This window comes from Epinephelus moara, chromosome 18 (genome assembly GCF_006386435.1).
Source record: "Epinephelus moara isolate mb chromosome 18, YSFRI_EMoa_1.0, whole genome shotgun sequence".
Lineage (NCBI taxonomy): Eukaryota > Metazoa > Chordata > Actinopteri > Perciformes > Serranidae > Epinephelus > Epinephelus moara.
In genome coordinates this window covers 22,630,702-22,655,392 of record NC_065523.1, presented here as the reverse complement: position 1 = coordinate 22,655,392, position 24,691 = coordinate 22,630,702, and the positions used below count along the sequence as shown (strand labels likewise).

Below are 24,691 nucleotides of genomic sequence, written 5' to 3'. Positions count from 1 at the left end.
TTGGTCCTGGCAATTAAGGTGGATTTCAGTGCTGCAGGCTCCAGCATGGAGCTCTGCAGCAGGACCCTATTGCCTTGTTTGGTTAGAAAGTAAAGTCAGTTTCAACAAGACATAAGAGCTAAAGTGAAATCTACCTTGTTGTAGGTTGCTGATTTATGTCTGTGAACTGTGAGCATGGTCAGATTGCTTTTCCAGTAGAAGCATCCAGCCTTTCAAAACAGAAAATCAGCCTGATTTGTGTATCATAAAATGCTTTTCCTTCTTCCAATCTTGTGATCTCAGATTTTCCTTGCGTGTGTTTTGATGAGGGGATCCCTACCTCAAAGTTCAGCCACCGGATTATGAGACGCAGGCCTCTAAGTTTGCATGATGATAAAGTAATACCCTCTGATTATAAGGCCTAATTGATCAGTAAGCTCCTGTGTACACTAACATGAAAGATGAACATAACGTTGATGTCTTATAAGATAGATTTCACGTGAAGTGTATTCCACTGGTAATACAGTTTGACGTGTTTTGGATGCTGAAGGAGACAGGCTCTGCCAGCGAGCTGCTTCAAAGAGGCGTGTGTGGGAATCCAAACAGAGGCAGATGAAATCCACACAGCTCTGTAAGCCAAATAAGATCCTTCTGGTTGCATGGGAGGATTTGTTTTTCTCTGAGTTCTTCGGTTTTTTATCTTGATGAAATGTCATGAAATGAACAGGCGTGGTACCACGAACTGAAAAATAATGTTTCTCAGTTATTTATGACACACTGTAACTCCTGTTGTTGTGCTGTAAATGTGTGGACATGCAGGCCATCTATGAACAGAAGGGGGTTTCATTCGTCATGCATAAGACCACTTGTTAGTCTAACTTATGCATAATAAATTATAGATGAACAAATGCTTTGTCAGTCTGTAGTCTACCAAGGCTTGTTGGGGGTGATGTCAGTTGCAGAAATGTATGCAGTGCAGAATGCTGCGAGTCTAGCCTGAGGAAGAGTGACTCCTAGACAGGCTGTCCTACTTCAGCAGCTCTCTGCATTTCACACCCTCTTCCCAAAACTGATTTGAAATGTCACAACTTCTGACAGCAGTATGTCTGCATGTATATGTGCAGGTGACTTCTGCTGTATGCTGCTACGGAGGAAAACATTAGAAAGCAAAGAAAATGATGATGAGAATACACGGAGAGCATGCTGTATATTAAAAATAGATCTATATGTTTGTAAATGCCAAGTGATTGGCCGCCTACGTGAGTGTTTGTCTCTCATGGCCACGTACGAAAAGTGACACAAGAGCTAGATGTTTTTCTTGCGTTTGACTCATGTCAGTAATTAATCACTCAGGTCGGCCCACCCTCTCACCCGGAAAATTATAGGATGCATGGATCCAGAGGTCTCATTACCTGTGACTGCACCTGTAAAGGGAAAGCATTGGTTTCAGAATCAGTGTGTGCAGTGAGTCATGGTGCGTGGAGCAACTGAACTCCAGCCAAAGAATGTCTGCAGTAATCTTAATAGTAACAGAGCTATTTTTCAAGCCTGGTGTTTATGCTTTCAAGCAGGTGTGTGGAAACGAACCCTATCAACACGCCTAATTTTGTTTGTACATCAAAGACTAAATGTGGAGAACTGTGATGCAAGTGTGTGGTTGATAATGTCTGGCTCCTTGAGGATCATTTTTAGTGATGTGTGTGTCCAGACACAGGCTACAGTACAAAGTTTTCCGACAAGCCCTTTCTTGTTTCTGCAGCTTGAACTGTAGTTACAGCAGGTGATCAGCAGGGGTCACTCTTACCATCTCTTCCCATAGGACGGTTAAATATTGTTTTCTCACTTTCCTCCCCATCTAATTCAAGCAATTTAAACACATAGATTTAATACTGTAACTTCAGCTGTCAATGCATTGTTTCAGCTGTGTGAGTAATAATAAGGCCTTGTGCTTTCAGGAATAACCCTGTTGTAAATTAAAGATAAGGTCATGATTGTGAAGAGTTAACCACTGCATTGCCTCAAGCACAGGCATCTTTGAACTCATCCTGGCCCTAACCCCCTCGGGGAAATTCCCATTAAATGCTTGTTACACTGATTTTACACATTAGGATCAGATTACTTGTATCATAATGGCTTTTCTGCCTTTGGATGGTGCTTTCTAAAGTTTTAAAACCCTGATGATGCAAACATTTTTAATAAAAAAGCATGCGTTATAAACTAAGGGTGTGGAGTTTGAAAGAAATGTGCTTTAAAAATTGCATTTTGGGAAGTGTGGGATTCAGGGGGCGGTTGCACAGAACACCTTAATTTAAGACTTTTCTTTAAGTCCTAGTAAAGGTTTCCTCAAAATAAAATTGTTTGCACAAAACACCCTTAAAGCTTCTCCTTAAGGTTTCTTTAAAATGTTCACTTAATATCTTAATATTTAGACAGTTGAACAAAAGACCTTAGCAACCAAAGCAAGGTAAAAAAAAAAAAAAGAAGTGAGAAGAGTGTTCTGCGTCCATATTGATTTTACATTATAGATTTGACTGAATTCATTTTCTTTGCAGTTTCCTCTCACAATCGATTTTCTGGCATTTGGGGATTAGTTTACATAATAGTATGTGCTTTTTATGATTGTATTTCTCCAGAAGTTTGATCTTTCCCTCCTCTGACCACTATGGTTTTCTTGTCTCCTTTTTTTCTGCCATTTGTTTCACTATCTAACTATATGCCAACTTTAGGAGACAGAAATAGGCGTCACTAGAGTGGGTCCAAGCAATTAATCAATCTCCAAGGAAACTTTTACTGCTGTAAAATCTCTTTCAAGGCAGTAAATGGGTTAACGTTTTTTCCTTAACAAAGGAAACCTTTTAAGGGATTCTGTGCAACTGTGTAAGTCCCTCAGCTAATGAGAAGTAAGTGCTTTGTCTGTGAGTGCTGCGAGTTCTAGTGAAGCTGATTTGTGTACTTGTGTTTTAAGCTGCATCTATTAAGCCATGTTTAATGTGTGTTTAATGTGTGTTTTGCTCATTACTCAAAGCAACAATAAGCACGCGCAAATTTAGAATTTAACATAGTTTTTCAAATGCACTGTTTGAAAACATGAAGGAAAATATCCATTTATAAAACATTTGTATACATGTAAACAGGGCCTCTTTTTGGAGCTTGGCACCCACATACCGAAGACTAAAAGTCAGGTCTGCTGTGTAAATTTTGACCATTAAGTCCCCCAGCTTTATTGCTGTAATATCCCATTACGTGTTGTGTTTCATAATGTAAAGCCAGAGTTTTCCACCAGTCTAGTAAATTTCTGTAGACACAATACAGGGAAACATCACTGACCTGCGTGGAGAAGACATAGCACAAACTCTGTCATGCTGAATTTCTGATTTACCCTGAAGTCAGTGGGACAGATCAGAGGGTCAGTCAGCTGACAGAGGAAGACAAGAAGCACCTTTTAAACATGTGAGCCAGGATTGCTCCTGAGAATTGGCTCTGTCACTTGCACCAACACTGTAATCCAAGGGCTTAACATGCTACGCTAAGACTGAGCAACAGCTATTTCATAATACGACCAACGAGGCCTGTGTGAGGTTAAAATGTTCCTTAGTGAGTTACTTCCAGCTTATACCAGTTTAGCTGTTTGAAGGTTTTCAAAAGAAGCTCTGTCTTGATTTTGTAACCTCTGAGGTGCTGTTGTGTTGTATTACCTCAAACTGTCAAGTGATTTCGAACCGAAGCAGCCTGCACACTGTGAGCTAAAGCCTCATAAACAACAGATGTTCAATTAAAGAAGAACGCTTTGTCCTTTTGAGGAACGTATTCATCATATTGAAACTAATAATCAGCTGCATCTTTTACCATACAAGAACAAAACCCCCTTTACCCTACACAATCTTGTATGACGCTGCTTTGAGGCTCAGGGATCAGCTCTGCGTGTCTCTGTGTAGATCAGGAAGTTGCAGACAACAATGTGTTGATACCAACCGATGATCGTTTCATTTAAAGGTCAAACAGCTCTCTGGTTTCACTTGTTCGGGGTTCTTTAGCACAGATTTACAGCGGTGCTCCGGGGAATGGATGAACTCTTGACAATGAATTGAAACTTTGTGCGAACAGGGTTCACTTCACACAGAGTGCATTGTCAGTTGTTGAGTTAAGGCAGCACAGATGAGGCATTCATGGGCCACAGCTTGAGGCTGAGCCCCTCGAATGAAGTGGTCATGCAGACTATAGAGCCTCTCCAGGGTGAGTTTGTGCTTTTATGCTTTAGGTGTCTTGATGATCGGTACAGAGAAGCGCTGAATTCCAATATTTGATCTTGATTCCTGTGTTTGTTGTCACTCAGCACCACATCCAGAATTTTGCACGTTTTTCTCCACGCACAGGCTCCTGCCCTTTCCTATCTGACAGTCGAGCAGGTGTTAAACAAACAGAAAGCTGATTTATTCACTTTTAACACGGGGATGGAGAGCTGGGTATCTCTGCTGTCTGCCCTTGTAGTTTGTTCTAACATATGCAGCCAAGAAATGTTTCCCTAGCAGGCCAACCATCAGGTGCACCTTTGATCACAGGCAGCATAAAATGTGTGGTGATGGGCCGGGATGAAACGTGAAAGTACTGAATTAGAAAAAAAAAGGTGAGACTTTCATTGCTTGGCAGGTGCTGGTATCTGGCACGCTGAATCAGGCATAAAATATGTGTTCAGTCTCACTGGGATTTGGTAGAACCAGTTTCTGCATTAATGACACATCCGCATGTACGTGGCTGAACTCTTGTTGGAGTGAGCCAACACTCTGAGTTGTGTAAAAATGATGATATGCAGCTAACCACTGAAATGTTCCTTATGATAACTCTTGTAAAGCTTAGTGTTGCCTAATAAATAGAGAACATTGCAAAATATAAAATGTAGCAAGGCCAGTAGAAGTAATGAGTTTCTGTAGTGATGTTAGACTTATGGGAATAAACTGTGATTTCAATATTCAACAGGTGTTTGTCAGTGTTCTGCTTAAGTGTTATGTCTTCGCCACACACAGGTGTTGTTGCTATTTTCTGAAGAGTGGTTTTCCGAGGTAAAAGTCTGACTGCAAACACACACAAACACACACAAACACACACTCAAAAACACACGTCTGCTCTCAGCGGATGTGGTGAATTTAACGCAGCAACAAGCGCAAGATCAGCAGCAGCCGCAGTGAATTGCTGTGTCTGTGTGTGTCAATCACTTTGCGCTCCCTGCCCCCACTCAGCCCTGTCCCAACAACAGTTGAGTGCGTGCGTGAGTGTGTGAGAGAGATAAGGCAGTGCCCAAGGCAACAGGGTTGAAACGCAAACGTCAGACGCGTCATCTGGCCCATTTGCTGCACCTTCAGCCTGAGCAACGTCAATTCGGCAGAGATAGGAGACTCTTACCGGATATAGATCAGCTCTTCCTTAAAAATAAGAGTCTAAATTATAATATAACATTATATGGCAGCACTTACAGTAAACCAGTATGTTTGTTTTATTTCTAATTTGCTGAGGAGGCCAGTGATGCTGCAATTTTATTTCTATATTCTTAAATGCAATGACAGATGAATTCAGGGACATTTAAGTATTTTATTTAAATTCCAATTCAATGGATGTTATTTGAAATACACTCCAAGAAAAGTTGTTGACCTTGTGGAGAAGTGAACATTTCAATTCCATGCAATACTGACATTAATAATCTGCAAGGGTTTTATTTTAGTAATACAGCCACATGCCCTGTTTTCAGAGAAATAGGATCATAACTGTAAATAAATGCTATGTATGCTATTTTCTAAAGGTGTGTAGTATGTGGGCTTCCTAAAAGTCTTGATGTAAGTTAACTTCCCAGTCAAAGTGACAAACAAAAAGGCGATAGCTTTCTTAACTGAATATTCTTTATTTTAATCATTGTAAGATAAATAAATAAATATAATAGCCTACTATGTAGATAAGTTAAGGTAAGGTAAGGTAAGGTAAGGTAAAATAATCCATAATTAGACCCACAGCAGGGAAATGTAGCCACACACAGTAGCAAATGGGATAGTGCAAACAAGAAGCATAACTTAAAAAAAAAAAAAGTAAAAAAAAGGGCAATATAGTAAGTAAACAGTAAAAAAAACAGCGCAATGTAATAAGTGAACAGAAAAAACCCCACATTGCAATATAATGAGTAAAACAAAAAACAGAATATAATAAGTGAACAGTAAAAAAAAGAAAATCAGCAACATAATAAAAAACACAGGACAGTATAAGTAAACAAACAGTCAAATAAAAAACAAACACAGAGCGATATAATAAGTGAAGAGTAAAAAAACACAGGACAATATAATAATAAGTAAAAAATAGCAATATAATAAGTACACAGTAAGAAAAACATTGCAGTTTAAGTAATTAGCAAAAAATGTATTGCTGATATTGCACCTGAATGATGATTTTAATCAGTAAAAATAAAGTCAAGGTACAGTAAATAGGCTGAACAGCTAGATAAAAAAAACTAACAATAACTGAACATACAAGCTACAACAGACTTTCTGCAACTCATTCGCTCATGACGCTTTTATTGTGAAAGTCGTAACCGGAAGCTGGTGCATTTCCTCCAGCTTGTGTTGACAGAGGATCGCGCGCAGTAAAGATTGGCTGGTTAAAGTCCTCCGTCTGTCCAAACCACTCCCTGGAGCTGTCGACAGAGCCACCCTTCACTCACCGACGAAACGGTCCCCAAGTGTATTTGTTAACTCGGCGGTAATACTAATAAAAACAGTCAATACATTTATCGATACTGATATCTGGTCAAAGTTTTGACGCTCGGAAACTACTTAAAACTTTTTACAGTCGGACCTGCCGGAAGGAGACAGCATGGTGCTGAAATCAGAAGACGGCGTAGGTGAGTGAAACAGTCAAGGAAGTCAAGTTTTCTTCGACTAAATGTCGTTTAGATGTCTTTAAATGTCTTTACTGGAGTGTGTGTAGTTGGAAACATGTCTAAGAGAAGTTTAAAGTGTGTGAAAGGGTGAGTGTGTGACGGTAAATCTCAGGAAGCAAATGTGTGTAATGAGTGCGGTACCGCCTGGCCTTGTTTACAGTGTTTACTCTGCCGTTTGTACCAACACTACTGTGAGTCACCTTAGTGCTTATGTTATCAAACCCAGTGGTTTTCTAAAAAAGACTAAACTTTACTTTGCCTTTACTATAAAACACTAATTAAATACAACTTAAAAATAGGTAATATTGTCATTTATAGTGTCAGTCTGCAGTAGAAGACTCTAAAAATATAAATGTAGCCACAATAAACTAACAATCTGAATAAAATGCATTGTAAAAGGAGCCTTTAGCTTCACTTAACAATTTTAAGTTTTAAGAAATCATTTGTCAGTCTGCTTTCTTTGCAGATAGTAGCCGTAGCACTGTGGGTGTTTATCTGAACCACATCTATACACACTTTAGTAACACACCCTTTAGTAACACATTTATTGCTTGCAAACTTGATGCACAGCAGCTTCACAGTTCCTGCATGAGAGAGAAGATCCTCAGTGTCATCTTTCATTGACTTCTATCAGCAGCAACAGGTGTGAGAGCAGTTAATCCTCCAATGTCTGCACGCATGGCAGCAAAATACTGTTTAATTCATATTTACATTTTGAGTTTTCTTAATCATTCCTGCCTCTGAGTTGGTTATCGTAATTAAAGTCACTGTAAAACCTTCACAGAGGCTCATTCCAGCAGCAGTAATATTGTTTTAAACCACAGTTAAGTTTTATTATTACCACAGAGTATTACTGTATAGAAAAATAAGAGCGGCAGCCTTTGAAGTCAGACAGAAAGCTTTTTGTTGCTCAGCATGACGCTTTCATCTTCTTGGCTCGGTTAGCTTGGCAGCATTAATTAGCACCCTCAACTTGCGTCACTATTAATCATGTTAGAGAACAGTGAACGTCTGACTGACTGATCCTGTTATATGCTGCTGCTCTTTTGTCCTGCCGATGGAGAGGGAGAACTTACACACTCTTTGCACACTCAGTGGCCCCGCCGGCCGAGCCGGGGCTGGCACACAGCTGCATTGTGTTTACGGGGATGAGAGAGGGGAACAGTCGATTCTCTTCCGAGTCCATTTGTCTCTGCCACTTAGAGGTGGGTGGTCTGGGAAGTTAAAGTAGTTGTCACTAATGGTTCCCTAATGAGTGGCGCTGAGAGCTCTAATGGGCCCTCCAGAACAATGTGCCCTGCCTGGCACTAATGCCCTGGTGGTTTGATAATCGTCATCCTCTCCCCATAATCATATTGGAGTCTTCTTTCTGCATCAGTTGCAGCCCCCTTCTCCACTCAGGCCGGTGTCCGTTCTACATTGTTCCGCTCTGTTAATGCCATAATGCAAGTGGGCAAATGTGTATATACAGTGATGGGAGGTGTTGTTGTGAGGCTGATGTTTGGTCGCTCAGCAGCACTTGGTAAGCTGCATTGCTGACATTCTTCAGGGCAGTATCATCGGTCAGTGGAAGAGGCAGAACAATGAAGGTGTACAGTAATTTATCCACTGTAACCTGTCGCTGGGACATTTGTCAAAGTGTAAACAGAAAAAAAGTTGTTAAATTGAATTGATAAAACATCTCAAAAATTAGTTCATTGCTATCATCAAACTCAATTTGTCAAGATTGGAGTTGGGTTGGTTCTGATTTTGCAGGTCCGGTCAGCTGTAAAAGGTTAAACTGGTTTGATTGTATGCAAACTGGCTGAACAGACATAGTAATTATGACTGGCAAATTAAAAAGTAGCCATCAGCAACCTGTGTCGACAACGTCATGGCGCTAAATCCAACTTGTATCACATTCGTAATAAGCGACATGATAATCTCTATAAGCCAATATCTGCATATATATGAAGAATATAAGCAATGGGGCAGGATTTTGGCATCAGAAGCGTTCTGGTTTCGTTTTGTAGTCCGAATAGTATTGACCAACCACGTTTGAGCAGCAGGTAAACAGTCGGTGTGGAGAGGAGGAACGCATTGGCCGTAATGCAATCTCGAAAGTTGGAACCCATCAACAATTGTCTGATGACAGTTAAGCTTTATAACGGCTGCTTTTTACTTATCTACATCCATATGCAAATATCTGATTTCAGAAATTAGCCGAAATGAGCAGCACATGGAAGAGGAACTCTTGGCCCCAATATCCATTTGCCACATTGGATCTCCCAAAATGTGGGCCGTCATCAGACTGATAGCCGATAGGTTCAGAGAATGGCAATATAACAACGTGATTAACTTGAAATTATGTTTGCTTAAAGACCAACTAATGGCAAGTATGGCATCAAATTTCCATCATATGTCGCAAGCACAATAATGCGTGCCCTCTAACTTGAGTTCGGCCCAACCCTGGTCAAGATATAAGCCACAAAGATGTATAAATATGTCCTATGTATAAATAGCTCCTGGAGCCACAAAACAAAATAAGATTACTAGGCCACAATCATGCAGCTCTATCCAAGTCTCAACTTTAGCCGAAAGAATGAATTAATCAGTCGATTGACAGAAAATTGTCAACAATTTTGATTATGGAGTAACTTTTTAAGGCATTACTCAACAAATATTTGCTGTTTCAAGCCTCTAAAATATGAGAATTTTGTTCTTCTCTCTATTACATGAGTGTGAGTTTGAAATCTTTGAATTCGTGTCTGTATGTTGGACAAAACAATCGGTTTAACTACGTCACCTTGAACTGTGGGAGCTTGTGTGTGCTTCACTGTTTCCTGACATTTTATAGACTTAACATTCATTCAATTTAATCTAACTGCTTTCTCTTGCGGTGCTGCCTGTCAGGATCACAGGGCGATTTCTCTGATGAGCTCATATCATTACATTTCGCTGTTAACACAGTTGACAGTTAGTGGCTGATTTACATGGGGGGCTGTTTTTGCTCTCGCAAGCTTGTCGTCACGCAGGCCTGTGAGGAGCCGTATCCTCTGTGTTCCACAAATAGATTCACCAGTCCTAAACTTGGCCACTGAGAGTCTAGGCTTCATTTTGGTAATTATTTGCTTCTCTGTCTCTCAGTCAGAAACATGTTACACACAGCTTTTCTCTCTCCAGGAATCAAAATTACACCAGCATGTTTAATCTGTACTTTTCTCGTTCTCACTTGCAGTTTAGCCTGGAGTTAATTTTTTCTTTTATCTCCCAGCACTGAATGAGCTGCAGAGGAGTTGTAGGGAATAGTTCACAGCTTCATGCAGCAGCTATTTTTCCCAGTAACTCCAGCCTTGTAAATACCAGAAGTCAAACTTGATGTAAACTAGATAAATGGAATCATTTCCATGAAATATCCTGCTCCAATCCATATTTGTTGGTGTTTAGCCTTTAAGAAACATTTCCCTGCAGTCAAACTCATTTAATCTCATGAATCACTTCATTCAAACTGAGGATTTTGCTTGAGAAATTTATCTTTTAGAGTGATGATGTGATAAAATATGCGGACAGACATCGAATGCATCATTCAAAAATCTCAATAGAAGCTTTGAATGTAAAACAACGATGCTCAGTACAGCCCTAACTCGCAGGTTTGTTTGCAGCAGGTATAGACACGCCTGGAGTCATTTTCTTCATGCGGGACAAAACTCTGATCGGTCTTGCTGATAGGGGCAGGAAAATTCAAAATGGCGCCTGGCAGGAGCTCCATAGAGAGTGGGCTGATTTGCCTGCCAAGAGTTTGGTTGTGCTTGCGTAGTCGGCTCAGCATTATTTGTGTATAATTTGTTTGGGCTGCAGGTATGTGATGCAAAACTGAAGACATCAGCCCATTATATTGCACGTTTTGCCCCTGGTGTGGAAAGGCAAGTTTTTTGTGTTGCTTATCGGGTCTCTTGTTGATTTTACAAATGATTTGGGATAGTTAATGTTTGTACAGTGTGTGCTGTCTCTTTGAAACCACAAAGAATGCATAAGAAAAGATCTGGCACCATAGAAACATTGTCAAAGAGGTAGACAGTGCCCTGATGAATGTGCATGCCAACATGTTGTGACAGAGTTGAAAGATTAAGATTATAGAGAAGAAAGAATGGCTATTTTATTGCCTTTCCCTACAGGATGGGTGGGTTAAGCCACAGCTTTCAGTCTTCCTCTGAACTATAAGAACGGCTCACAAACAGGAAGCCAAGAGTTTGACAATATGCTTGACAGGAAGTGACATCCCACGGTTGGTGTGTGGCTAAAACGTCTACACTGTTGTGTTACAGAAAAAGCAACACAGAGACATAAATGTAGATGCTAAGAGAGAAAAAAAAAGATCAGTGGCTCTTCCAGCTTTTCCATCATGTGTTTTCTGAATGTGTGTGCATGCATGTGTGTTTTACTGGCGAGTGAGAAAGGATGTTGATAGTAGGACAGCCCCGATAAGAATCAAGGCCAGCAGCATCGGAGGACAAAGGCACGCATTGTGGGTAGAAATAGCACTTCCGCTTTTGAGGGAAAACATTGAAAATCCTCCACATTGGCCTATATAAACAATCAAGGTTGATAAATGCCAATAAAACAGATTGGATTATTTAAGAAAGCTGATCCTTTGTGTTCATAGCGATGGATTGTATGTGTGTGTGCGTGCTGCTGCAGGATGTTTATGCTGTGCAGTCGTCTGTATGTTTGCTTTACACCGAAGCTGTGTGTGCCGTGGCCTCGTCGCTATACATTCTCAAGCCCCAGCTTCCACTCAGTCACATCCTCTGGTCCCAGCATTCCTTCACAGCCACCTCAGCACGGCGAGCAGACTGATGGTGAGCTGTGTGTGGGATGGTAATGGCCTCTCAGGGGAGCAACAGCCATTTGGATCCTGTGACTCGAAAGTGTGGCATACACCCAGGCCGACTTGTATACATGCAACAAGGGGAACCAAGAAAAACCTGCAGGGTCACATGATGATTTAAAGCAGTGGTTCCCAACTGGTGAGTCGCAGGCCCATTCTGAATGGACTGCAGACGACTCACAAACATGTCAGATTTGTAAAAAACACACTTTATTTTTAAGTACATTCAATTTCCAGCACAGAGCTTTTATCATGAAGTGTCGTTTTCTGCCGTAGAGGGAGTGACTAACCGACAGCTACTTGACAGAGACAGCAAACTAGCTCTACGACATGGCCAAACGCAAGTATGACGCTGAATGTATCAAACTGGGGGACCTTGAACTAAATGACTAAGGAGAAATCTGGACACCATGGCTGGACCAGTTTGGAACCACTGATTTAAGGGATCCAAAAGAACGACAACTCACAACTCATGGTCATACTGAGGCTTTGACCTGTAATAAGCACATGCTACTTCATTTTTAAAAGGGTCACATGCCGAAAAAAGTTGTGAACCACCAGTGTAGTAAATATGGGCTCCTTACATGTTTATTTACATTTTCTTTCTGACATCATCTCTTTCTGTTATGTCCGACATTTCACAGAAAAGCTTGACGCAACACAGAGACAAAGTACTTGATCTTGATCTGCAGGGGTTTTCATACAGTTTAGAGTAATAATGATACTGATAGTGAAAACATGACTGATCTAACAAGTTTTTCCTATCGCGTTGCTTGTCGACACTGTAAATGAGACTTGCCTCAGTGTACTCACAAGTTTAAATAAAGGTTACGTACATTGCATTATGACCTTCATGCAGGATATAAATCATCACTTGTCAGCTCCACGTCACAGCTGGCTTCGACTCTACCAACACATGGATCCCATACTGACACTAGTCAGAGGAAGCTCTGTCACTGTGGGACTGCAGAGTGCAGCCGGCACAGCAGAGGGCTCCAGGTTGACTCATGAAGACAAGCAGACATGAGGCAAGCACTCACATCTGCTCTGTGATGCAGATGCACCCGAGACAAATAAACACTCACGCTGTTAAAACACGCTGCTCGGGACACGACGAGGAGGAATGCTGGAAATCTTGCGCAATCTTTCTGGCATGTATCATTAGCATTAGGATTATGGTCACGCAGCAGTCTGAAGAAAAAAAATACACGATTGTCCTCAGGACAGACTCCATTGTTAAACTGGAGTTTGGAGGTGATAATGATGGCATGACTGGTCCCATGACTGATCAGGACAGAGAGGACCTGGCTCGAATTGCTGACTCATAACAACAGCTCATGACTTCCTGTCTGTCTCTTTGGGAGGTGACCGGATGTGTCCAAAGTTTACGTCATCAAAAAGCTAACTTTAGCACTGGATTTAGCGAAGATTGTAAACTATACACCTATCAACAAACCTGGAGTCCCATCTAACTGCTGACATTTCATCATTTATTACTTTTGCTGGTGGGGTTGTGTTATGTTTTTGATGTTGTCTTACAGAGTTCATTGAACTCTGAAACACATAAGATGAGTTTTCCTTCATCACTCTCTACCTACCCCTGCTGGCATGTGTCACTATTTGCTTAGTCACATACAGTTGTTATCTCATTAGTTGTGCCTTAAAAGGTCAGAGGCAACCAAGGTCAGAGTTGAAGTTATTTGAACTTTGAGGGCAGTGTTCAGTGGCAGTTTTGAGGAGGGCACTGCAGCAAGGGCATAGACTGTAAAAATGATGGACGCAGCTACTATGACTGCACCCATTGGTTTGTGGACTTCCATTTTGAAGCCTCAAGTTTGTTATTTCACCTGTTGCCATCTTGTTTTGTGGAGCCCTAAAATAATGTTTATGTAAAAAAATCACCCCTGTACAGTTGTATTGAAAGTTGAAATAAGCTTTACAGCCCAAACCCATGTTTGTACCAGGCTGTAAACATGTTTATTTCTGCTGTAAAGTTTGGCTTTTTAAAATGGGGATCTTTGAGGATTGACCGGCTTCTGGAGCCAGCCTCAAGTGGCCATTCAAAGAACTACAGATTTTGTCGCTTAGTGTTGGCTTCATTTTTCAGCCCTGGAGGTTGCGCTTGGGCAAAGGCAGCGCTTCCATACCGGCTAATCAAATGTGGAAGGCTTATGTTTCGTCCTGTGCTACTGAATATTTTATAATATGAGCTTCACGTGACATGTGACTTTTAATGAATCCTTTCTTGAAAATCTAACCCATTTTTGACATAAAGCAGACTTACTGTTTTCTGTTTTGGGCTGCTGGCTCTGGGTCGTATGATAAACCAGCCTACCCTTAAAACACTGTCTGTGTAAGTACATGTTGCTAATCACTGTAGTCCAAGTGAGTTGTGTCTGTATTAGTTGTAATTTGAGAATTCAAAAACTGAAAACAAAATATAAATTCCTGTCACCACAACTTTATCACTTTTAATCAAACATACAGGTATTGACAGAAAGTCATGTGGTTATAGACCTTCATATGTTGTGTGTGTGTGTGTGTGTGTGTGTGTGTGTGTGTGTGTGTGTGTGTGTAGGAGGCAGAGAAAGCAATGACCACTGGGTGGAGCCTCCACGTTAATGGTAGTGACAGCAAAACAGAGAGAGAGTAGAGAGAGAAAGGGAGGGAGAGGAGGGAATGAGGTGGTGAGTAAGGCTCCTTCCACAAATGGACTGTGTCAGTGTGCTGTGTGAGCATGCTGGGAGCTGATAGCTGTGCTGTACAGTTGAGGAAACCCGGCACTATCTCTCTCCGTGACTGGAGGAGCAGGCTCCTTCTCTCCGCCACTTGTCATGTGGACGTCCGGCTCGCCTGCGTTGAGCCCCAGGAGCTGACAGAAAAAGAGCCTGCTGGGTGTTTTTTTAATATCAAGGAAGAGAGATAAGGTGGAGTAGAGACAGAAGAGGAGCTCTCTGGACAGAAATTGAAACTTTGGAGGATTTCTCTCACAGGTTAGCACTTAAATTTATGTTAGTGTTTATGTGTTGTATTGATCTTGTGTTGTTTTCAGCAAGTCTTTATCTGTGGCTCTGGTACTTTGCCATCATGTGGGACTTTGGTCAGTTGTCAGTGTGTCCACCTCTAGTCACATTTTGACAGTACTGGAGATTAAATGAGTGAAGCTGGGCATAATGCACGCTATTTAGATCAAAAACAGCGAGGACGCAAATCATTTTAAGTGCTAGTTTGACTTTTCGCCCGATGGGCTGTGCTGTCATTCTCCAGCTTGGTTTGTTGTGTTGTGGTTAAGGCCAGTGAATAGAGCGCCACTGACTGACACTTTCATGATTGAGTACTGGTGCAGCAGGCCAATGACTGGGCAGTTTGTTGCTGTCAGTGGGGGTGAGGTGTGTATGTATGATTTGGCGGGGTTGGTATAAAGGCGTATCTTTGTTTGACACTCTAGGATCATATAGCTGAGCAATTTAAGTGCAACCAGAGGCTGTTGAAGTCCGACTGCATCTTCACTTTGTTATGGATCTCAAAGGAAGCTTGAATGACCAAGAAATAAACGTAGAGCCTGGACATGCAAGTAAAGCCAAGGATGCTTCGGCCATCAGTCCCCCAGCCTGGGCCTTGTTGAGGAATGTTCAGAGAGGCCACTCGCAGACACAAAGGGAAAGCTGTGATCGTCCCACTGCTCATCCCACTGTCTCTGTGTTCTCCTGCCATTCACCGTCCCACGCCTCCCCAGCCAAACACAGGGCTCCTTCTCCTGTCCTCTCTCCTCTCTCGGTCCCCCTTCACCCCCTCCTACCCTCAGGCCAGGTCAGGTTGGATGCTCTGTGGCTTTTTGATCCAAAACTGGTGGTCCATGTCGGCCTGTTTTGGGTTCTGTTTTTGTGTTTGGCAGGTCAAAGAAGTTCTTTCAGTCCGGTTCCCATATTTAGGACCGGCATTCCCTCACAGCCCCTGCTCCGCTTTGTTACAAGCTGTCTGGTCCAGAAGATGAAGGGGTACATGTGTGTGTATGTGTATGTGTATGCATGTGTGTGTGGTATCAAATATATATGAGGGAGAGTCCCCTTGGGGTTTACTGGCGTAATGAGATTCAGTCTCAGATCAGAGATGAGCGGATGAGACGTCCACGTTTTAAATCACCCTTTGTTGCTCAAGCAGCAAACAGCAGGAAGGGCCAGAAAGCTTAAAGCCATTTTGATAGACCCTGGTGTTCTTCTGTGTGTGTTTTTGCCCATCGCAGCACACGTTATCGATTGTTTGTGTGCATGTGTTTTGTGCTGAATGCATTAAACCTCATCATGAAGTGGACTGCTTCTTGTTACAGCCAGCACTCCTGTTGGTACAGGCTAGGGGTCGATTGATTGAGGCCTACAGGGACCTTGGGGGTGGAGGGTGCATTTTGCAGTTTGAAGGGAACTGTCCTCGTAACTGTAAGGACAAAGGCTGTGCAGTAACAACAGCCTTAAGGAACAGAGGACGGGGAGAAGGTGGAGGAGGGCTGGAGAAAATTGATGATCTTGGTTGCGTTTTGGAGAAAGGATGGCTGGAAACAAAGAGAGAAAGGTACAAAGGAGTGAATAAGAGAAGAGATGATAGTGGAAGAAGAGAATAGCAATCGAGGCTAATACAAAGTGTGTAAGGACCAAAGACATGGCTATTCTTTTGCCAAGATATGGAGGAAAAAAGCTGTAGACACAGATGAAGGACCTTGTGCAGATAGCAATTTCTGCTATCAGTGTCATTCATCTTCCTCGATCTGTTCGTGCACTTCATCAAAATGTAATTATGTACAGGCACACAGACACGTGGCTGCAGAAACGAATGTGTATCTCTTTGCATATTGCCTCAGTCAGCAGATCACAGGCAGCGTTGTAGCGTAAATATATTCATTGATGTCTCCATCTGGTCCAGAAGATGCAGTGAGAAAAGATCCGGTGTCACATTTAACGGTGTCACTTTACCATTCAGATCTGTGTGGAGCATAGATAAGACTATTTAAGTTCACCTCAGTGTGTATCTTGCGACCCTGTCCAGTAGCCGTGTCACTGCGGGCGGCCTAGGTGAGGAGCGTATTTAGTTAATAACTTTTTTTCGGTCCTTGTGCTCTGAGAGGAGCTCCCTAAATTGGGTCACATCTGCAGGGAGGGGAGGGGGGCTGAGATACCCTACAAGCACTCAAGAATTTTAATTTCCTTATTTTCCAAGGAGAGTTCTTCAGTGATCTGGGTGGAAATGAGACGTCTGTCTCTTCTGCCAGGATGGCAATCAGGATGTGTATTAGTGGGCTCTGCCGCTGTGGGAGAGGGAGCTATAATTGGTATCTCCCTTGATGTCTCCTCCCCAGCGCTCTCCGCTGACCCAGCCCTTACTATAAACTACTTCGCCCATCTAGGAACTCTACAAGACTCACTTAGTCGCAAAAGATAAGGACATACACTGTCAAATTGTTTGATTGGATTTAGGGTTCAAATTAAGCTCATTTTGTGAGTTAAAATGTTAAAGGGACAAAAGTTTTGCAAGGGGTTATGGATGCACCAGTTCAGGAGTGGGCACCATGATTATACTCAAAGGGAACATATTGAGTGCTTTGAGTCATAAAATTAGGCTAAACGGCACTCAGTAGTAATGAGGGCTAGTGCACCACAAGCTGAAGCTCAGATTATACTGTCCCACATTTGGGACATGTCTGTACTTTAACATAGGGGAACTGTCATTATCTGCTCTCTACTTGCATGTTTTCAAATTACTTTACACTTCCTGTGTTAGCAATCTAGTACAAACAAAAGCAGAGTAAAGGAAACAAGATATTTGTTGTAAAAAAGAAAGCACAGAGAAAAATTAGGCTGAAAACTCTCCTCCTGTGGCCATTAGACTTCATGCGCATCACATGCAATGTTGTGTTGAGATATGCAGCACATGTATCAGTGTGGAAAGGCAACTGGCAAAATAGTGTTTACAGTTTTGCTGGAAGTGTAGAGACTGTTCACTATGTGGCACACTTGGCAAATGCATTGGCTACATGTGTTAGTTGTGTCAGAGATAGTGCTTCAGGAAACACTGCTAGTGTGAAGGCATTCAGAAAAAACTACTGTTTTTTCAAAAAAGCGAATGTGACAAGATAAATTTAGTATCATTTTCTTGCCGCTGTAACTGCCCTGCCTTGTTTCCGATTCTGACTCCGTCTAATAAGCTCTTTATATGAGACATTTTTGCAGTAACGTCATGGACTCAGTCTGAATATCACAGTCTGGACAGTTCCAGTCAGATGGTGTTACTGTTGAAAGTTAAAACACAAGTTGCTAAACACTGACACAGCGCCAGGCACAGCGGACGATGCACTGTGTCGGCCTCGGGCGTCGGCGTGTGTGTGGGTGTTACGCATGTGCACGTGGCTGCTCCCTGGACTGTGTGCACAACTGTACTCAAAGCATGCACGCCTCCGTGTGCATGTGATTCCCTGAATGACCCGCTTTCCGGGCAGCATGAGTCCCTGAAGGAGTGAAGATGTGGGCGGCCCGTGTTTCTCTTTCAGCCTGTGGAAATCACTACATACAGGGTCGCCCCAGTCAGAGCGCTGTAGGGCCCTTTGCTTCTGAGAGGCTCCTAAAGTCAGATATAGACGTGGATAACACCTCTCATCATTTATTCTTCAAATGTTTATCCTTTTCGCTGCATCGGTAATAGATGGATATTATAAAGGCATCAGAAAATTTGCCCTATAGAGATAATTAGCTTTCACTTGTACACAAACAGACTCTCTCCGTCACTCTTTCTTTACCCTGTTTGCCCTTTCTGTCTTTGTCATTTCCTCTCTGTTTCTGATGACAGTGTCTTTTCATTGGCTGTGCCAGTGCAGAGGTTTGCTGAATGACAGCCAGGCAGCGCTCCCAGACTGAAGGGAAACACGCTGCTCTCAGCGTTTACTTAAGTGGATGGGTTCCCCCCTCATTTGCTGTGTTCTGGGAAATGACACCCACTTGGTGCCTACCTCTGGCACATGTGTGGGTGGGGCCTTTCCCTTCCCTGATGTGGTCTTGATTATTTCGGGTGGAGTCGGGAAGGCGGTGATGGGTGTACCTGATTGGCTTCTCGAGTAAGCCTGATCATGTGGTTGATGGTAGATGACGTGTGGGGTGGCAGAGTGGAAATCCTGCCCTTTAATCCCAGGACCAGAGAGTCATCATGCATCTGCCCTGCCGATGGGCTGAAATACTGATTTCTTTCTCCATGTTTGTGCTCTTGAAGGAGGCAAGTGAGCAGATGATTTCCATCTTCAAATGATAACGTTCCTTTGCTAAATTTCTTTAAAATTATAGTCCTCTCCTGCAGCTCCTCTCTCGTCACTTCGTGGTCCTCCTCTAAGACAGGAATGCTGTGGTTGTGTCGTGTTGGGTCCGGCTGTCCCATTTTGTGTGGCGTGGCTCCCTTCAGCGCCCGCCAGCCGCCCAACCTGACATCATATTTCCAGAAAGAGGAATGCACCTCCTGCTTTTAGCTCGTCCGCTCTGTTGCTCTTGTTTGTGCTGATAAATGCACGGCCCGCTCTGGGTTTACTCAGCGTGACATTATTTGCCCGGTTGATCGGGAGACAGGGTCATTAAATGCGAGGCAGATCACACTCTCAAACCTGTCAGCACTTTGTTTTTGTGAGTGTGTGCGCTTGTTTGTGCATCTCAGTCTGTATCAAAACATCCATTTCTTCCCCAGTGTGAGCTGCTCTCGAGGGAACTGTCCGACCAAAAACAAAAGCTCGTGCAACTATTTATCTTGGTGTCAGCCCTCCCCTGCAAGTGAGAACAGTTGTCAAGAGCTAACCATGGTTTCCATGGATACCCTGAATATTTGGGATGGATTCGGTCAGTTTGCCAGGGATACTGTAGGCTGTGAGGTATGATGTGTGAAAGGTCAACTTCGTGCGGACTGTCTTGCTCCCCCAGCTGTCTGAAAACAAGACGGGAAGACAACATGGCTTTGTTTTGGAGTTCCTGAACAGCCCGCTGCGAGGCTCTTGTTGTGGTCTGCCATTGTCTATTATCCCTGTGTTAAATATTAGCAGACATTCCTGTGTAAGTCATGGGTATTTGCCCCAAGATGTTTAGGTTAGCATACCTCCTGTTATTCAAATAAGTGCTTGCCATTATGCAGCATATATTTCTCTCCAGGATGTCATTTATGTAGGATTTTATGCTTGGATTAAATCTACTTTATGAGAAATTAAACGAGCTGATGTTGTATTTTGCTGATCGTGAAGTTGTGTGTGTTTGTGTGTCTCAAAGCACAATGAAGCTCATAATTTCTAGATGGCTGGCCTCGTCCTTGTTTTATCGATTGCTGTGCTAGATTTTGTTGAGCTTTTTAACCTTCATTACACTGACCTCATACTGCAGGTACACTGCGTCCACAGTTTAGCTGCTCACATTTAGTCGTGAATATGTGTGGTTTTTTTAGGCCCAATATTGAATTAATGTTTTTTTATGGTCGTTATGGTATCATAGACAGCTGTGACATGAGTAATTTAAAACTTCATGTTGAAGATTCCTCTGTCCTCAGCTTCCACTACTCTGTAACCATTACCTTGTTAACCAGTTTTCAGAGATCAACGGTCAACCCCAGCCTTGACTGCTTTAACCTTTCAACCCCGCTGCTGAGGTAATGAGGGGAGGAGGAGAGGTCACACAAGGGGGCTTGTTTGTGGCCACTGGAGAAATCACAGAAAGAGTCACACACAGTGTCACAGAGTGACAGAGATGATCTTCCAACATAACGGCTGTGACATGAGCAGCTCATGACACTGTCAGCGTTCAGCAGGGTGATTTCCACTCATGCTAAATATGTGTTGTGATACTGTGTCAGTCGTTCGGTGTTTGCCAAACCACACTTTGCAGTGGTTATTTTGCTGCAGAGCGACCAAATTGTTGGTGTCTTACACATCAGAGCACTTCACAAGAAGTTCAACTGAAACTTAGAATTCATGAATGCACATTGGATCATGCCTTCGTTCAACAAGTGACAACAAGTTTTTGTTGACACGAAGAGAGTGGAATCAGTTCCCTTCAGGCATCACAGATGTTTTTAGAAATGCATAGGAAGATACATTTTCCTTTCCCAAGTTGCATGCTTGTAAAAAGATTTTTGATTCAAGTAATCCTGATACAATAATAGCTATTAACTACAGAGACTGAAACAAAATGCTTCCAACACAGTGCTGAAGTAAAGGAAACAGAGGTTGTGCTGATCCTAGTGGTGTCCCTTTATGCTTGTAGTGCAGGTAGGGGTTGCACACACACAGACACACAAACACACTGTCCATCAGGCAGGACACATTGCTCGCCCCTCAGTCCTCTGCGCAGACAAAGCTAATTATAACAGCCTATAGCGCGAGTGACAGGAGGACTGGCAGCGCTTTGAGACCTGTCACATTTGTGCTACTCTGGTGCTGATGCTCAGTGCTGCCTGGCTGACCTGAGCTCTTTCATTTAGTTGGGCAGATTACACACAAAAGGTAAATCCTCTTCAAAGTGCACCTGGCCACTGCAGACTTGGTTGACTTTGGTGTCGGTGCTTCATACCCTGAGGCCTAGTCTACATATATACAAGTTTGAAAATGTAGCTTGTTCTGTGAATTTTGGGCTTTCATCCACATGCAAACTGTGGTGTATGTCGCTTAAAATTGACCTTTTGGAAAACTCCTTCCAGGGTGAAGATTTTTAGGCAGGGAAAGCAGTTTTTGGCTTGTAACTTCAGAGTGTGCGCTGTTGTCTCCTTCATGAGGGGTTACTAAAGAGGCGGCCTTTAATGCAATGGCAGACAGGACCAAAATAGTGCTGGCTCTAACTTTGCTAACATGAGTTTTTACATGTTTACACATAAATGTGCAGTTACTCTTCCACTATCTTGAGGAACAGAGGTGTCAGAATACGCTACAGAGGTCACTGCAACAGGTAGCCTTTCGATAATAGATTTTGTTCAGGCTTTTGATTGGTCGACATCTTCTTAGTCTTTGTGTGGCTTTAGGCTTATCGCTACCTGCTGGTTTGGCGTGCTCTTGACAGCATGTCAGTTGTGTTTTTCTATTCATTTGGATGGAGATTTTAAAGATTTTAAAACAAGGCTTGTGTGGATGGGATTTTTATTTTTTAGAATGCAGGGATAACCCTGTTTTCAGAAATCCCCATGAACGTGTGGACTTCACCTGAGAGTCCTTGTTTTCTGTCTGAAAATGGTCTCCTCCTTCCTCTCCTCTCCTCTCCTCTCCTCTCTTGCTGCTGAGGAACATTTTTCACCACTGTCATTGCCACAGTCACGTTTCATGAGGCAGGACTTCCCACCCCTAGCCGTGGGCATTCAGTCACCCTCTGATACGAAGCAAAATTATAACGTTATTTCTGTGATACCCTGAGGGACACGCCTCAGGGGATAGATATGCATAGAGTAGGATTAAGGTGCATTATATTTTGGGCGACTCTGTCCTAACCCTTCATCCTCTCTCTCATCTCCCTCCAGTGCCGGACGACCTCACCCCAGAGGAGCAGCAGGAGCTGGAGAATATCCGCCGGCGCAAGCAGGAGCTGCTGGAGGACATTCAGGTAATACTGGAGTGGGATGTGGAGGATGTTGTAATGTTTGTATGTATGAATCTTAAAACACAGGAACTGTAGATAAGTACAAGTAACCCAAAAAAAAGAGAAAAATATCCACCTTTAGCGTTATCATTTTCGGTTTTGCTGATGTTTTGGAGAAATGTATACTTTTTTTTTCAAACATAATTTTACTTGTTTCAGGAGTTCTCAATAAAAACGTGTCAAAAAAATCAACTACTTGGCCCGTTTTACCCAACTGCAACAGATTTCAGGGTGCTGTAACTCTGTCTGCCTGTAAAAGCTTGTAATGTAAATTATGCTGCTTGGACCCAATTAAACTTAATATCACGGTCTGGCTAATCTTAATAAAAAATTTAAGTGATCCACCCATTAAAACGACCAGTCTTGAGATTTAGAGGCTCTTGGAGCAGCGAAGGATCTGCATTTTTTGGGTCCAAGGTCCAGACATTTGGCTCATTTCCACTGTAACTCCTCTTCCTTCTTGGTTAAAATGTACCTCCTTTCCAGTTGTACAAATATTTCTTTTCTAAGGAATCCTTAAAACTTTTCACAAGCGGAATTTGAGGTATTTCCTGCGAAGTGCTCACTTCCTTAAACCATTTCTGTTTACTGTTTAGCCATTTGTGTTTTGTAGATGCTCTGTGTCAGCAAAGACTTCTGTTTATGGACACAAGTGATCTCTTTTGGGTGTTTTTCTTCAAATTTGGTTTTGAATTTAACATGAGTATAAATATAAGGCAAGCAAATGATTCTGCATCCAGATGAAATAGGATTATGCTCTTATGAGGAACGTGCTCATGCAGCCAGACAAATATCCCTCATGTACTCTCTGATTTCTAAAGAGAGCCAGGATTCAAATCAGCTTGGCCAAATTTCCTTAATCATTGGTATCCTATGATGTTTTTTCGGCTGTTGCCTAGACCCAAGAGCAGAGCTGATTATCGAAGTGAGCTGCTCGGGTCAGTTCTGTCACTCAATTACTGGCAAAGCAAACGACACACAGGGGTGACAGAACTGTCATGGCCTGACAGAGAGTCGGCCTCCAGATGTCGGACGACTCAACTTCCACTGGCCCTGACACCTGACACATCCGACACCCTCTCTTTTATGAGCCTAGGCCAACATTGCTGCCCCTCCCCCCTCTTTGGCCACTACTGCCCCCCCCATTCTCCCTTCTCCTCTTCACCTCCTCTGTTGTCTGCAGGCTGACCCTCTCCTCCTTCTTAGCTCCCACACCCTCCTCTGCTGGTCCTGCATGTCACCCCCCCCCCCCCCACCACAACCACCCACTTTCCTGTATGTGCATAGCCTTTGTTTGTGGAGGCAAGCATTTAAGGAATGTGTTGTGATTGCGCAGAGCTTGAAATCACAAATGTTCCCTTTGTGGTTTGGCCTATAGTGAGTCGGCATTATGCATGAGGAATTATAAACTTACACTGCAGCTGGATATGAATGGAGAGGCTCGATGATTGTAACCTTCTACTTGAAGAGTTGCATCCTCCCATGATCCAAAGCAAGCTCTGCCTGCATACAGGACCTCTCTTATGCTACAGTCTATTATTCCGCACTTTCATCAAGCTGACGTCACCCTCTCCATCCTCTACCCTTTGTAATGCCCTTACTGCGCCAGCCTGGCACCAGCGGCCCTGGCTTGATCGACTAAATCTGCCTCTAAGGCCATTAATCACTAAAACGCTACACAAAATATAATCCACTTTTACGCTTTCTTACTCCATTTGTATTGAGGTTGTCCCCAACTGTTCTCCGCCCAATTGAATTCAGTACGAGAGGATTTCTCTAGGAGAGCACACACACAGACACATGCATTGATTTGAGATATAGATCTGTATATTTTAACTTTTAACTTGAACTACTTTATGTCTTAGATGCTCTTTTTGTTTCTTGTTGTGTGATTTTCTTTAATTGCTTTGCTGGAAGGGGCCTTAGTCCCAAGATTTTCAGTGGCAGTGACTGCTTGTAATGGTTCTGCATTTGACAATAAATAACTTTGAACTTTGAGTCAGTTTTTAGTTTAAAGGAACTGAGTTGGATGTGCAGCTGTGTTTCAGTTCATCAGCAGTGACTCTGCTCTCTTTGTTGAGCTGATGGCTCTGCTGTGAGTATTTACTGGATGTGATTAAAGGCCACCTGGCTTCTAGACAAAGGGAGATGATGGCCTCTCCCTTGGCACTGTTTAATTAAGCCTGGAACGAATACTTTGCGTGTTGTTTGTGTTGGTCACACTCGTCCACGCCTCCAGGTGTCAGAGAAATTAATAGGCAGATGATGAACTCATCTTCTTGTGATACTTGTGACATTTTAGGA

The 24,691-nt window shown here is 42.7% G+C and overlaps 1 protein-coding gene across 3 annotated transcripts in view; it reads left to right on the top strand.

The window, feature by feature from the left end:
• The window catches only part of cyth1a (cytohesin 1a), a 46,107-nt gene that overhangs the window by 5,616 nt on the left and 15,800 nt on the right, over window positions 1-24,691 (top strand). The window contains exons 1-2 of one of the 3 annotated variants that reach the window (XM_050068353.1): window positions 6,611-6,856; window positions 22,269-22,351. In XM_050068353.1, the coding sequence (XP_049924310.1) occupies window positions 6,829-6,856; window positions 22,269-22,351 (111 nt within the window). In that variant the 5' untranslated portion in view covers window positions 6,611-6,828. Of the gene's footprint in view, window positions 1-6,610; window positions 6,857-14,471; window positions 14,756-22,268; window positions 22,352-24,691 lie in introns of those variants that run through there. The other 2 variants (XM_050068354.1, XM_050068352.1) reach the window with 2 other exon arrangements.